The 16,577-nt window shown below is 34.1% G+C and overlaps 1 protein-coding gene across 10 annotated transcripts in view; it reads right to left on the bottom strand.

Moving 5' to 3' along the window:
- DGKB (diacylglycerol kinase beta) overlaps positions 1-16,577 on the bottom strand; it is an 812,604-nt gene that overhangs the window by 579,979 nt on the left and 216,048 nt on the right. For 6 of the 10 annotated variants that reach the window (XM_064380347.1, XM_064380346.1, XM_064380345.1 and 3 more), the window contains 2 exons: positions 9,253-9,329; positions 5,565-5,585 (listed from right to left, as the gene is read on the bottom strand). The exons of 1 other annotated variant lie outside the window; for it this stretch is intronic. In XM_064380347.1, coding sequence (XP_064236417.1) covers positions 5,565-5,585; positions 9,253-9,329 — 98 coding nt within the window. The remainder of the gene's footprint in view (positions 1-5,564; positions 5,586-9,252; positions 9,330-16,577) is intronic. 3 more of the 10 variants (XM_064380341.1, XM_064380342.1, XM_064380344.1) reach the window with 1 other exon arrangement.

Genomic DNA, 16,577 nt, shown 5'->3' with positions numbered 1-16,577 from the left:
TTATATTAAGTGTTATAAAAAATAAAGAAGAGAAAGATTTCTGGGGGAATGTGCTTGCAGTTTCTTAAATCTAATGATCAAGAAATGAGAAGCTATTCCTTGAATAAAGATTTAAAGGTGATGAGGGAGACAGCTTTGCACCTATTTGAGGAAAGCACATTTCAGGCGGAGAAGACAGCTAGCACAATGGCCCTGAGGTATAAGGATGTCCCTATTCTAGAGAAATTTACATAGGACCAGTGAGAAGGAGCAGGAAACTAGAACAGGAATGAAGGACTAGAATGGCAGGAGACAAGGTCAAAGACTCAAGCTGTGGCGATGTGTGGACTAGGGAAGGCTGCACAGGGTATTAGGTCATCAAAAGAGAGTTACGGCTTTAACATGAAGCGAGTTTTTAGTAAAAAATTCCATGATCTGACTCATATTTTAACAGAACTATGTGATTATAAAAATACTTTTTGTATCAGACAAAAGATACCCTATGGTCAGTTTTTATGTTTTTCTAACTAGCTCGTATTCACCACTAATTAATAAATGACACCTAAAACACAAAAATGGCACCTAATCTACAACTATTATAGATAAAGTAACTGTTTGAAATCACAGAGAAATTGCTTTATCTAATCTACAAATGTTGACTGAGTACCCATATTTGTAAAATACTACGCGCCTCCTGGGCAAAGAACTCTGATGAAATTCGGTAGATAAAAATTTAAATTAAGCAGAGCTGTTTGTTTGTTTGTTTGTTTTACAGTTTCCATTTCTATTCTGGATTCTAATTTATATCATTAACTACTTAAATTAAACTGAAAAATTGATATCAAGGCCATCGAGCCAAAACATATTTATTAAATATACAACATGGCAATTTTTCTGAGATTTCAAAATATAATTTTTTATATTAAAATTCATTTAGAAAAATTTATATTTTAAATATTGCATTTACTTATCTTGCACTGCAATTGACTATTCATTACTTCAAATTTCAGAGAGTTCCTTGATAGTCTGCTAAAGCTGTCTTGTAAATACTTCCTTTTAAAAGAAAGAGTGCAAAGTGTGAAAACCTTGAATTTTAATTTTTAAATTAGTTTTGGCAAATGAAAAATATTTTACCACTTCAGAAGCACATACTCCATTAACTCTAGCTACCTAAGAATAGAATTTATGAAGACTTGGTAGAAAGACAATTAGAAATGCATTTTTTAGTAAAAAATAGGAAATGGCAAGAAAGAAAATGCAACTACATTCTAGTAATTACAAAATGAAAATCATGGATGGGAAAAATTTTAAGGAGAATATTTTTACTATGATTTTTCATATGTCTTGTAATCAAGGATCTATAGCTAACTGTTTTATACTTCAGCTAAAATCTATTTTAGTCTAATGTGACACTGTCTTGTCACACCATACAGTTTTCGGCGTTGTCACTAGGACAGAAGTGAGTGTTACTGAAACACACACATAACTCCTCTAACATTATTTTCTCCTTGAAAAATAAAACCCAATAAAAATGTCTTGAACACCTTTGTATATATAATTTCATTTAATAAGATTAATTTTTAATTAGTCCTTACTTGTATGTTCACTTTTAAGGAAAATCTCCACAGGTGGGGTTTATAATGCACACATATGGGCAGGCAGATTCCATGCAAAACTTCTCTTTCCTGAAGGACTGTATGATCCAACACGACTTTGCATCACTAAGCATAAGACATAGTCTTTTACGTTATAGGTCCTCATTATGTAACACCTTCCAAATGTTAGTACGTTTCAGGAACTGAACTAAGTATGTTACATGTATGCTATCATTTAATCATCACAATACCTATAGACAAAGAAACTGAGGCTCAGAAAAGTTCATTGAATTGCCCAACACCACTTCAATGTGCATTATCATTTTATAGACAGATTTTGCAATATTAACACATGGAACAAGGTAATTTGCCACTGGTTTATCAGTATTAGATGCATTTTTTTTACTGGCGTGTCAAATTGGCCTGCCATTTCAAAAAAAAGAGATACACAAATAAGGTATAACAATTAAAAGTAAAGGTATGATTATTCAGCTGCCCACTCTTGATAACCCTGTGTTGACTGTAACTGTTTATGTGCCCTTTGACATTCAAAATATGACCTCTGACTTTTGGTTGTACGTATGAAATGTGTTCAAATCTGCCCGCCCCCCATCTCCATTCTGATGCACATTGTCATCTCAGTGTTCTTACTTGATTGTACTTCTCCCATAACTCATCTGCAGTCTTCTCTTCTACCCAAGTCCATGGCCCACATTGCTACTGGAGATATTTTTCTAAATTAGGAATTTAATTTATTCACCTAAAAATATGATATCTTTAACCTATAAAAATTAAAATTCTTAGACATTCTAAGTCTTTTTACCAAAATGTCTAGATTTGTATTCCTTTAGCACCCTGCAGTGCTCTTTTGCTTGAAAAAGTTATTTCTATTTTTTTTTTAGACAGAGTCTCATTCTGTTGCCCAAGCTGGAGTGCAATGGTGTGATCTCAGCTCACTGCAACCTCCACCTCTAGGGTTCAAGTGATTCTCCTGCTTCAGCCTCCCAAGTATCAGGTATTATGGGCACCCGCCACCACACCCAGATAATTTTTGTATTTTTAGTAGAGATGGCGTTTCACTGTGTTGGCCAGGCTGGTCTTAACTCCTAACCCTCAAGTGATCCACCTGCCTTGGCATCCCCAAGTGCTGGGATTACAGGTTGAGCCACCAAGCTTGGCCAATAAAGCTATTTCTAATGATGGGAAAAAAAAAAGGAAAAACAACAGATAAACCCCAAAAATAAAATTTAGATGTGACAGAGTAATGTTGGTTTTAACTTATACTTGGAAAAATACAAAAAGATCACCTAAAAACCCCAGCATTATTTTTTCATTAACCTAGTTTATAATTTTTATATCAATTGTTTAGCAAATGTTATTTAAAAAATTAAAGAACAAACATTCTACAATGTGAATTTAAAATACCACTTTTCAAAGTTGGCTTTTATTATTAAACTAAGGAGAGTTAATTGTATATTTATTTCCCAAACATATTTATATTTGATTTCAAAACTTGTTTGTAAAGACAGCAGTTGATCACAACTGGTATAATTGTATTTTATAGTTGCAGGTAAATTTTATAAGAAGAGGAACATCACTGAAACTATATTGATAGTAATGGTGAAGAGAAGCAGAAATACTGGTTGACATGCTACTTCTGTTCCTTGCTAACTGACTGTCCTAGCACCACGCAGTTGTAGGAAGTGAGCAACACAAAAGACAACAGCTCTGCTACCAGGACAGCACTCAGGGGTGTGGCCAGGCTTGGCAGAAGAAGCAAATTACATGTCATGTCCCCTACTCCTACCACACGGTGGAAGGAAATTATTTTTGCGTGCAAACGACGTCAGTTATACTTCCTCAGTTTAAAATGAGAAAACGAGGTCCTGAGAAAATGAAGGAAACAGAATTTGCTGGTGGTATGTTTCCAACAGTCTCACTCTCATCTTTGACATGTGCTCTGGAACTTTTCTATGAAATCACATTGGTCACTGAAGTATGACCACAGTCACTGTCTCTAAACATTAATGGAACACCTATTAAGTGCAAGACACAGAACTAGTTATTGTACATATACTTTAGAATCTAACCCTTTTAAGAGTCCAATAAAGCTGATACTCTTTTCATTTTATAGGTGAACAAACTGCAGATAGAAAGCTTGTCCAAGGCCCATTAACATGAACTCAGCTCAGTCAGACTCCTCCGACCATATTTTCTCTCTTATACTTTACTTATGCTTTCCATCACGAAAGGGTTGAATTTGGTTCTAGAAGGATAATTACAGCTTACAGTAAAAAGGTTTTCATATCATTGTTAATAATTATATCAGTGTCATTATCTTTGTTAAAGACACTTAAAATATTACTTTAGGCAGCAGCACTACAAAAGGTAGGTTTTGAATCCCCTGGTTCCTTATTAAGGGGTAAAAACATATTGCCTGACGATGAAGGGTATACACATTAAGGAAAACTACAATACAGAGTACCAAGTGCAAAAATAAAGCAAGCCCATGTGCGGCTACGTAAGCGTAATTCAGCCTCAGTCCAAGGACCATCTACTGACAAGAAACATATGGAGAAAATTCTACACTCAGAGAACGCTGATAGACAAAGAGCACACATAGAGCATTAACACGTGCAGGCTTTCCATTCCTTCCCCCTTTGACTACCCTCAGTTTTGTCAAGTCTTTCTATTCTGTAACTGCAATTGCTTGCCTGCTAAGCCATTGCACGTGGAACAAAGACTGGGCAAGGAAAAGGAAGGACAAAACTCATTCTACTGACCCCTAAAAAAGCTAGAGCTTATTTTGACAAGAGTTTCAGACAGCCTCTAGTAAGGATGCAGGTTGTGCAGAAGGGTGCATTTGTTGGGTGCTCAGTAAAAACCATTTAATAGCCAAGTCCTGAAAATGTTGACGTTCTTGAAAATAATCATTTACTCCAAGGGATTGCCTCTTAAGTATCATAAAGCCCATGTCGTCCATATTTGGGGAAACAATTTTCCAGAAAAGTCAGAGATGAAATCAGGAAAAGGCCATCCTCTGAAATGGAGGCTAGTAAATGTTGCCAAAGTCAATGAGTTGCCATGTTAGCAGTGACTCATTATAGGAGACTGTAATATATAGCACCTGTATATTACAATCCATTGGTATCATTTCAATGTTATAATTGTAGTTTGTGTGTTGGACATAAAATTATCATGGCTCTTGTCATTAAAACTATCAAACAACTTAAGAATAAGAAGCTAGTACATATGCAAGACTGCCCAAAGGAGACAATATTATAGTTTTAGACAACTCATTCATTTTAGTAAGAAATCTTTCTGAAGTGGTGAAGGCTACTAATATAGCTACTCTAGTGTGATTAAAAATATCCATTTAGAGCACCTGAAAATGTGTTGTAATTTTATGCACCCAACTGAACTACTGACTTAAAACTTGGTTTACAAAACAGATTTTCAGGGAGAGTGGCTGAAGCAACAGATTGAATAATCTTCCCAGGAGGGCAAAATCAACAATCTTTTGGTTCTATTTTCCCCACCGTTTCTATCGCAGCACTGTAGACAAAACAAAACAAAACAAAAAAAGGCCTTATCACTGCATTTTAAATGCAATTTTTAAATTTCCCCTTGTAAATTAATAAATTAAGACTTTTACTAAATAAATTATAACAGCACAGCCTGATATATCTTGCTAAAATTAGAAAAATAAATTCTAGAGTCTACAAAACTGAAGGCCACACTTGAGACCCCTTTTGTCTGTTAAGGTACTAGCTCCTATTAAGGTACCAAATCCTTTGACTGATTAAAACGATTTAAAAATTTTGTTACATCCAACTCAATTATAACTTATGAGTATTACAGGCAATCTTGTACACTATAGAAATCTTATTGGTACAGAAGTATAGTTCAGTGATATGGATGAGAAATTCATAAATCATATTAGAATAAAGAAAGAAAAGACAGAATTTAATAGAAAAGAAAATGTCTTACTTGGTTAAGAATGTCTTGTTTCTGTGCATGCAAGGAAAGAAAGAATACATGTGTTAATGTAAGATAATTTATACTCATTATCTCATATCTCTGATTATTTAGCTTAAAGTTCAAGTTTACAGGTTGATTTTCAAACATATCCTAGATCCATAGGTCTCAAAATGTGGTTTTGAAACAGTGGCAGCAACAGAAGCTGGGAAACTGACAGAAATGCAAATTATTGAGTCCCCACCCCAAAAACACTGAGTCAAAAACTGCGGGGAGAAGGGGAGGCAGGCAGAGGTCCATGCTTTAGTGTACCAGTTGATTCTGAGATACACTAACATTTGAGAATCAATGACTAGGTCCATCTTTGTATATAATAAGCAAACTCTTCTGACATTAAATATAATGTAACACATACTGTATGATTAAAATCTTTTAGAGGATTAATAGAAATATAACCATGTATATAAAGGTATATTAGATTTTGAATATGTATTTCAAATTCCTAAGCTTACCTTCTATTAGCATGACATACCTAGCATCTCTCCATACTTTTAAAGATTAAAATATATTTATAAATACTTCTGCCACTTTCTTCCCATTTCTCAGCTGTAAGTTGAACAATTTGGAATTGAACTTGAAGTCCAAGACCGAAAGAAAATAAATGCATGCAATGCTAAACTGGTTCCTCCTTGTACTACCAAATTCTACTGCTCTCAGGAGACTATTTATATGACCTGACTATGTTCTACTGTGAATACTCTCTCATTGAGACTGGATCTCTGCTACAAACTAGCTGTAATAATATTCTTAACATTATATTATTTACACAAGAGTAGGTGGAGCCTAATAAGACTCTCTTACCTCGTTAAGCATGGGCCATTAATATGTATGTGTACTGGGAAGTGCCACACTCAGTACAAAAGCAATGTCTTCCCATGCCTTCCCCTAGCTTTTCTCCTTCCTATCTAAAAGGACATTCTTTTCCCCTATGATTTGGCAGATGAAGTGGAGAGCACAGGGCATTAGCCTAAACTGGGATTCTAGTCAATTAGGTTTTCGTTGTGGTTACTGTCATGAGCTAGCTGGTGAATCTTGGAAAAATCATTTCACTTTTCTTAAAATAGTTTATTTAACAACTTGGTAATCTTATTAGTTTGGGAATCTCAAGGCCTTTTAAAGGTTTTTATTCCTACAGAATCTTTAAGGCTATTGTTTATATTAATCTTATTCATTTCTTCAAGGAATAATTATCAAATGATCTTTGAAAGATAGGTATGAAAAGTAAATGACTCATTCACACATTATACATAACATTTTTTTCTCTATTAAAATAGACTTCAACAGGTCACATCTTTTTGGGTTAAATTTTTATCTACAGCACTTTAAAAATTCAGTCATTCAAGTGAATTATAAACAAAATAGTACATCTACCCTTTAAACAGCTTTACATTATAGGAGGATAAGCAATTTAACAGATATTCTCTTTGAAATTACATTTTATATACAAGCCATGTTCCTTTTAGAGAACAATGGAATAATTATTCATTTCAAATTCAGGCTGGATTACTCACTTGTCTAAATTTTCTTGTATAATTGAGCAGCATTAACTTGTCATCAGTGCAAACAACTTTGGGGTCAAGTTGACCAGTCAATGGAGAGTGATAACTTCACATGTGAATTGACATTAGGAATTCTGTCATATTGTAAAAGTAATTTTTTATAAATTGAAAGATCATCTAGTGAAGAGAAACTTAAAGGCATAAAGAATTATTTCTCATCATTGACTATTCCCAATTGTTTTTAAAATGATTATATAAACCTTAAAATTTTCTTCTGAAGGAAAAATTTTATCAGAATTAAGATCACAGAGTGGTTTAGCTCTTAATTAAGAATTGTTCTTGGGTTATAATGAGATCTAATTTTTTGTTTTTCAACTGTTTATTAGTTTAATGACACATTTCAACAACAGATCTGTACATTATGAAATGTATTACATTGTTGAAAAGGGTGATATGTGTGTCTAATAATGAATCTAATAACTACCTTAATAGATGTAGCATATGGTGACTCGTAATTCTCATGAAATATATAACAGCAAGACTAAGTCTTGAGAGTCCTATAAATAAGAAATAATTGAAGGAAAAAGGCTGCTTTGCAAACAAGATCACTTAACTGAGTTTGTAGCCAGAAGCTATCATTAGGGAGAAAAAACAGGTTTTATCTCTGTATATAGATTAGATAAGCATGTAAGTTTTCAGGTATTGCTGTGAATATAAATATTAATGACAATCTTTGTGTCACAGGAATTCAGTGTTATAATTCATCTTTACTTTTTCAACTCTTCTTAGACTTTGAGAGTCTCAGTTCTATAGGTTCAGCTGCTAACTTTTTTTCTCCTCCTCTATGACATCTAGGAAAATAAAATATGAGGGAAGTGTAGGTTAGACAGTTATTTTTTTTCTAATAGAGAAAAATGGGAATGGTTTTAAATAGTATTTATATTCTCCATCATTTATAGGCACCAAATATTAATTTTATTTTTTTAAGAGTAAGTTCTAGGCTAAAGAGTTTTAAAAGTTACAGTAAGGTACTAGAATGTAGAGAGAATAAGAAAATATGCACATGAAAAATAGTTAACTATGAGAAATACAGATAGAAAATTTCAAAACAATCTGAATATCTTAAGGGTTATGATAACTAAAATTAAGTTCTATAAATCCCTGGGAAGTACAATATTAAAAGATAACTAAGAAATGTGTTCTTGAAAACATACAGAAACGAAACAATAACAAAAAACAGGTCACATTTTAGTAAGCAAACAAATCTATCTAGTTAATACATCCAGACAAAAGGGTCTTTTGCAAAGAGACATTTGTTTTTCTCTCCAAAGCAATGTAAATGGTGCTTGCTGAAGCTACAAATGAACTAACAGTAATAACGATCGAACATTTAAAGTGTAACATCTCTCAACTAATATTAAATAGAAGGTAATTTAACAAATAATTAGGAAGTAAAAGGCATTCATTCAAGCATCGTGTTCAAAAGAAATTGACAAGACATGCAAAGTTTTAATAAGAAAATAATTTGAAGAAATCTTAAGCTTACTGGTAAAAGGTAAAATAAAAGATTAAATAATTCCTCCCTTTTTGTACAAGTTGACTCCTTAAGGTCACAGACCAGGTATAAGCAACACAAAATCCTTGTTTGGTCAAGGAAATAACTGCCTGAAAGGAGTAACTCCCTACCCCTACACGAATATCTATTGAGGGCTGAAATTTGTGGGTCATAGACTGAGAGCCAGGCATACCCTTTCTCTCTTTTATCCAATACTATTTCCTGACTTCTAGGAAAAGAACCAAACACTATACTTAAATGATGCATATTCTTTCAAGCACACAATATAGAAGAGTTATCTGAATGAAAAATGTACTACAACATTTAATGTGTCTTCTAGAATACCACTGTATTATAAAATTCATTTTGTTTAGGTCATGGTATAGGGTAAATGGTTTATGGTGAGCATATAGATATATATACACACACACATACACATACATATACACATATCTGTATCATACATATATAATGTATATGTGTACATATACATACACACACATACATTTTTCCAAGAATTTTTCATTAAGAAGTACCCTTTTCTAAGCATATATATGAAACTGATATAAAGAAAAAGAAGTTTTACCCCTTCAGGATTATACTTTGCAAGCACACCATTACCATGGAATTCTTCAAGAACATCCTTTAATTTCTTTGTAGAATCTATAAAAAACAGAAAACACACAAATTGTTTATATGCACATACTGTGGTGTGTAGCCCAGTCCAGAAACAGAGGCCACTTAAAATGCAAATAAGCATCAGCAGAAACTAAATTTAAAAACCAACATAAAATGTCTCTTGCCATTTTTGAGAGGCTATTTAATTGGAAAAGAAATGACAAAGAAACAAAAAGGTCACTGCATTAAATAAAAACAATACTGCTGGCTAAGAAAAATAAAATCTGTAGCTAAGCCTCAATGGTGAATCCATTTAGAGGGAAGTTGTAGATTTTAGTATGTTGTAGATATTTTTTGAGAATTTTCTCTATATATATAACACAACTAAATTAAAGCTTACTTTAGTAATTAAAGCCTAAGTAAGTAAGCTTTAATTTAGTTATGTTACATATTTTACCTTCTATATGCATTACGAATAACACTTCAGTTTTGTTATGTATAAATTAAAGCTTACTTTAACTCAATGAAGAAACAAAGCTTAGACATGTTAAGAATTACAAATTATTTTCTTCGAAAGTACTATTATTTTCAAAACTTTTATATTATTAGTTGGTAACAAAAATTTTAAGTTAATAAAATAATGTCATAAAAGAATTATCAGTATTATTACAGTTAAATACATTAAGATGACATATTCACCCAGTCTACTAAAATAATGCTCATTATCCTTACTGAAATATAATTTTTGATTGAGAAATCTAAAAATTATAATCTATTTTAAAGTTAGAAGGAAATAGTAGCTAACAAATATGGATAAATCATCTAAATATTTAATCCTTTGAATAATAATGAAAAAAACTTTGAAATTAAAATGTAGAAAATAAGCAGATTTTCCAGTTTTCTTTCATGGAACAGAGCATGGACAATTGTTTGCTACCATTTGGATATAATTCTTTTTGACTTTTCCTAAGAGTCAGTCATATTTTGTCTACCACAACATATATCCCAGTTCCAGAAAACTAATTTACAAATGAACTTTTGAAACATCCTACTAGAAACTCTCATACATGCCCATTGAATACATAACACCTATAGTTTATGAATTGTACTTTCACTTGGAATGTACAATTTCCTTTCTTTATATTGTAATTTCTGTGGGTTTGTGTATGTACGTGAAACAGTATTTTTTTTTTTTTTTAGATGGTGTTCCGCTCTTTTTCCCCAGGCTGGAGTGCAACGGCACGTTCTCAGCTCACTGAAACTTCTGCCTCCTGGGTTCAGTTGATTCTCCTTCGGCAGCCTCCCAAGCAGCAGGGATTACAAGCACCCACCACCATGCCTGGCTAATTTTTATAATTTTAGTAGAGACAGGGTTTCACCATGCTGGCCAGACTGGTCTTGGACTCCTCACCTCAGGTGATCTGGCTGCCTCGGCCTCCCGAAGCTCTGGGATTACAGGCGTGTGCCACCACGCCCAGCCTGTGACACACTATTTTTAAGTGAGATAAAATTCGTGCTACATAAAACTACATTAACAATTTCCAAGTGTACAATTCAGTAATATTTAGCATATTCGTGACACTATGTAATCATTACCACTATTTAATTCCATAATACTTTCGTCACCCTGAAAAGAAACCTTATACCCATTAAACAGTCACTCTGTATTTTCTCCCTTCTAAACTCTGGCTATCATTAATGTATTTTCTGTGTCTAAATATTTGCCTATGCTGGACATTTCATGTAAATAGAATCATATAATAGGTTTCCTTTGAGTCTGGCTTCTTTCACTTAGCTTAGAGTTTTCAAGGTTCTTCCATGTTATAGCATGAATCAGTACTTCACTCCTTTTTATAGCAGAATAATATTCCATTGTAATGAATATACTACATTTTAAAAATCTATTTATCAGCTGATATACATTCAGCATGATTTCAGGTTTTGGCTGTTATGAATGCTGCTATGAACATTCAAGTGTTTTTGTATAAACATATTTTAACTCTCTTGGTTATATACCTGGGAATAAAATTGCCAGGTCATTCAGTAACTATATGTTTAATGTTTTGGGGAACTGCCAAATTGATTTTCACAGCAGCTGTACCATTTTCCATTCCCAGCAGTAAGGTAGAAGGGATTCAGTCTCTCCATATCCTTCTCAACACTAGTTATTCTCTCGCCATTTCTTCAGTATAGCCATCCTAGTGGATGTGAAGCGATTTGATTCACGTCTGATTAGTCATTTGCTAATGACCAACGATGCTGAGCATCTTTTTATGTGCATATGGGTCAACTTACATATTCTTTGATGAAATGTTTATTCAAGTTCTTTGACCATTTTTTAATTGGACTTTTTGTCTTTTTGTTGTGGACATCCTTGGGGTGTGTGTGTGTGTGTGTGTGTGTGTGTGTGTGTGCACGTGCATTTGCTTGATGCCTATACAGCTTCCTCTGTATTTCTTTTTTGGTATATAATTTGCTGGCATCTTCCATATTGTGATCAGAGTTAATTTTTTTATGTCATGTCCCTTGCTAGACTGAAGGTTGTTCTAGGGAAGAAAATGTGTGTTTTCATTTTTGCACACCTTTCAACTTTATCACAAAGCTGAAACAATAGAATTGCAATAAACATTAAGATTAAATTAATCAGAGCTATTTCTCAATGGCAACAAATTACAGTAATTGCTTCAATATGAACTTTGTTTGAAATTCACAGGGCAGAGACCAAATTGTGTATTAAAAAGAGACATGAAGCTGATGATCCCTTATTCTCAAATCCTTATTTGTGGATAATAAGGCACTATTCTAAGTTAGCAGAACCACTTTTACTTCTTTTTACTCATAATTGTAGATGCAACCCATATACACATATATACAGATGCATATACATTCCGAAATATCATATCTCAATAGACTATGTATATTTCAACCATATCTTAGGCCAATGATACAATTGTAGATGCAACCCATATACACACATACACAGATATATGATATAATTGTAGATGCAATTGTAAATGCAATCGTATCATATATCTGTGTATGTGTGTATATGGGTTGCATCTACAATGCAATAATGCACGATGCACAATGATACAATTGTAGATGCAACTCATATACACACACATACAATGCACAATGATACAACTGTAGATGCAACCCAAATACACACACATACAATGCACAATGATACAATTGTAGATGCAACCCAAATACACACACATACAATTGTAGATGCAACCCAAATACACACATATACAGATGCATATACATTCTGGAATATTGTATCTCAGTAGACTATGTATAATTCAACCATATCTTAGGCCAATGATACAATGGAAGGCAGAGAAAAAACATTTCGGTTTCTTCCACATAGGCTTCTCACACAACTTTAGAGACACTGCCTAGATGGCTTTTTCATTTCAGGTTTCTATGAGAGTAAAAATCCAGTAATTATTGATAAATGACACAGAGAAAGGGAAAGCTCATGAAATTATTCCTATCATATTTTACTAGTTTACTGGTCATAGTTCATGCTGAATATTCTTAGTAGGGAACTCATGAGCTAAATTAATAGCCAAAAACCCCTAGATATATGACTGCCCTTTCCATGAACTGGAGCTCAGTAATGACTTGGTCTGAGACAATTTGAGGTGCTCTGGTTGATATCCAGATGAATCACTATCAGTTCAACTCACTGCCTCTCCAATTCTCAAATTTCAGTTCTAATATCTTAATATCTGAAATTTAACTATGGCCTGATCTCCACTACACAGTCTAGTTTAAAAACTGCAGCATTCTCTTGTTATTATATTCCTGTCTCAATAACCTTTCTTGGGTCCAGTTTCTCTAAGGCTGAGGCCCTGACTTGACTGGTCAATCTTCTAAAGATTAGGATTTGCATATGGAACACCAGAGAGTTCAGGATACCCACAACCTTTCAATAGCATTTTTTTTACATGCATTATCTACATGTCTTCTTGGGTACCCAAATTGCACTAGGCTTTGAAAATCCTACTGCTATGTTTTACCTTCTTTCATGTGTGCTTTCATAAAAGCACACATTTATCTTATTTGTAACTTAACTGCTTGTCCACATTTCTTCCTATCACCTATCACCATAAGCATTCCTATCTTTTTTATCATGCCAACTCTGAGTTACATTCTGCCCAAAACTACACTGGGGCAGTGGGAAGGAGAAACGATCTATAACTGGGCCTGATCTGCCTTCTAAGACAAAATAAACAGAGGAAGTTATACCTGGATGAACAGATAGTAAGACATGGCCTCAGTCATAATTCAGCTAATAATAGAGCTTCAAGAAAGAGCAGTGACAGATACTGGGCTGAGCAATGCTGAAAAATCCAGGCAAGCAGCCAGCCAGCCAGGCAGGCAGCTGTGAGCTATGAGATCAGTTCAGTAAATACATGTCTGTAATGGGAGTAAGAACCTGGAAGATTGGCCAGTGAAGTCCTAGGCAGCCCAGGGCTGAGCAGCCAGGTTGAAAAGACCAAGTTCAGTTCTTGGGATAAGGAAGCTGTACAGATGCACAGTACAAAAGATTGGGCCCACTGGAAAGCAAAGGAAGGGTATGACTTGGGCAATTCTGAAACATGGGGCTAATTTCAGAGGTACCAGTATCTGGCTTGACCAGCAGGGCAGGATACTTGGAAAACAACAGTCAATACAAATTACCACCCTTTGACTAACATATCCATTTTCCCAGCAAGTAATTTAATACTGTATCAATAACAACAGTGAGACAATGGGCTGTCTTTTTCATCACTATCAGAATCACCTTAGAGCTGAAAATGATACTGATCATGAAAGGGGTGGAGGTGTTTTATTAAGCAAACATTCTTGTAATGAGAGAGGAAAGAACAAAGAAAATGTTCACCGGGAAACGAGTTGACTTTCTCCTATACTTTACCTTTCTATCACCTGCTGTGGTACTTCAGTAATTCCAGGGGTCCCCAAAAGTGCACACACCCTATGAATCTTCTCATTTCAGCTGAGTCATGTAATAAACAATGCCAGGAAAGTTAAATAGGCTACATTTTAGGGATCAACATTAAATTTTTATTTACTTTTACAACATTCAGAATGTTTATATGATTTTCAAGAAAAATTAAATCTCCTTTACTTCAGTCTGAAGTGAAAATAAATGACTAATTGCATTTGGTAATGTTTAGAAAATAGCGAATGGATCCTGAAAAGTACTACATGAAAAATGAGACACGTTTAGTTCCTCTCACATCTCTTTAGGCATCTGTTATATCCTGAGTGAGCTTCCTTTGTGATTTTCCTGTCTCTTTTCCTCTTTCTTCCAAAAAACTCAATACGTACTTGTCAGATTAATCTCAAAGGCTCCATAAAGTAATGGACACATTTAAAGCCAACTAGATTTAGATTTGAATCTTGGCTCCAGAACTCTTGGCTGAATGTCCCCAGGCATATTTTTAACCTCGCTATGGTTCAGTTTTCTAATATTTAAAATTAGAATAACGATAGGGATCTGGCAGTACTGTGTCTAGCAAAGTGTCTGGTGCCCAATAAATCCTTGTTCCTTTGTTCCATTCTAAACGTGACTTTAAACGAATCATCACCCTTCAACAGTTTCCTGTTGTCTTCAGATTGAAGCACAGACTCCTCCTCTTGGCACCATAGGTGTGTCAAAATACGACCCAAACCTATCTTCCAACAGTTATTTTTGTATACCTACCATATTTACTATTCAATATCTAGTTATCCAATTCTGAAGCCATTCTATGACTTTAGAGCTCTTGCCGATGATTTGTTTTTTTTTTGTTTTGTTTTGTTTTTTGTGCCCAGGAATCCCTTCAATGTCAAGTGAAGTTCAAACATAATGTATGGCATGCTTTATCCGTCACCTAATCCACAAAATCTCTCAGGATCTCCTCAAACACAGTAGGTCATAACTCATCCTCCATGGGACACCCCATAATAACTCCTGAATCTCCATCTGATTTGTGCATTGAGCACCAGTAACACTATTAATTATAGCTTAAATGCACAGAGCATTTTAGAGTTTGCAAAGTGTTCTATTATCTCATTTAAAACAATAACATTAACAAATATTCCCTCCACTTAACACATGAAGAAATCAAAGTTAAGAAAATCATTACCCACTTAGGATCACACAGTTAAAAGAGTTTGATGCAGTGATTCAAGCTATTGTATATGATCCAAACCCATTCTCATCAATTTGGAAAAAGAACAAATACAAGTTTATACTTTGGCATAGGGACCACATTACCACACAGCTAAAATCACAGAACCAAAAGAGTGTACAGTCATGATTCAAACTCCTGCACAATAAATATACTTTAAAAGCCAAGGCCAATAGTTTTGTCACCTAAATAGTAGTCATAGCTGCTGTGAGAAGACTATCATATATTCTACTGTTAAAGTCAAGACCCAACTTATAAAATGCATTTGTCATTTTTATAAGTAATGTGTTTTTAGTGGACTGACTATAGGTTCATTATCTGGTGCTTTATTTACCAAAATAGATAGTGCCATGTTTCCCACTTTCAGTGAAGATACTGGTTTTCCAGGCAAACATGATAGTTAATAGAAAGTCAGAGAGGCTCACTGGGACCACGGAAAAGTCATCTTTCATGTCTCTCAATTCAGTGCTTTCAAAAGTTTCCTATAAAATTTAAGCTTCCCCCCATATAGCTTTTTCCTCTTATCACAAAAGATACTCATGGCCTAGAAGACCTTTCCTGTGCTCAGCAAAAAGCATTTTTTCAGGAACTACATTAACCCTATAGTAGAGAGGGCTCTGCAGTTCCACCTGTTTAAAAAGAAGACTGTTTAAAGAAGCGATAAATACTTTATCAATTATATCACAGTTAAATTTAATTAAAGTCATAATTAAATTATATAATTGTATAGTTAAATTGTATAACTGCTGTACAGACAACAGAGTAGCATTCAGTCCAATGTTACATTTCATAAAGTTCCCCTTAGCTATATAGTATTTAAAAACAGTGAAATAGTGCTTTATCTTCATCTAACCCAGTAATACTTAAACCTGCATCCATACCAGGATCATTCAGGGAGCTTTTAATATAACTGATGTCTGTGCTCAAAACACAGTGATACAGGTTTAATTGTTCTCCATCTCCATGACTGGCTAGTCATGAGGACCTTTGAAAAAGCCTCTCAGTTGAGTCTTATATGCCTCTGAGATGGAATTAATCACTGCTCTGATCCTTAAATACATGCATAAAGAAAGCGAGAGTTAATCAACAATTTTTATCCTGCTAA

The sequence above is a fragment of the Aotus nancymaae genome, unplaced genomic scaffold (genome assembly GCF_030222135.1).
Source record: "Aotus nancymaae isolate 86718 unplaced genomic scaffold, 86718_ANA_hifiasm-v0.15.2.pri h1tg000025l, whole genome shotgun sequence".
NCBI lineage: Eukaryota > Metazoa > Chordata > Mammalia > Primates > Aotidae > Aotus > Aotus nancymaae.
Note: the sequence above shows the minus strand (reverse complement) of the source record. Positions and strands in the feature narration are given on the sequence as shown.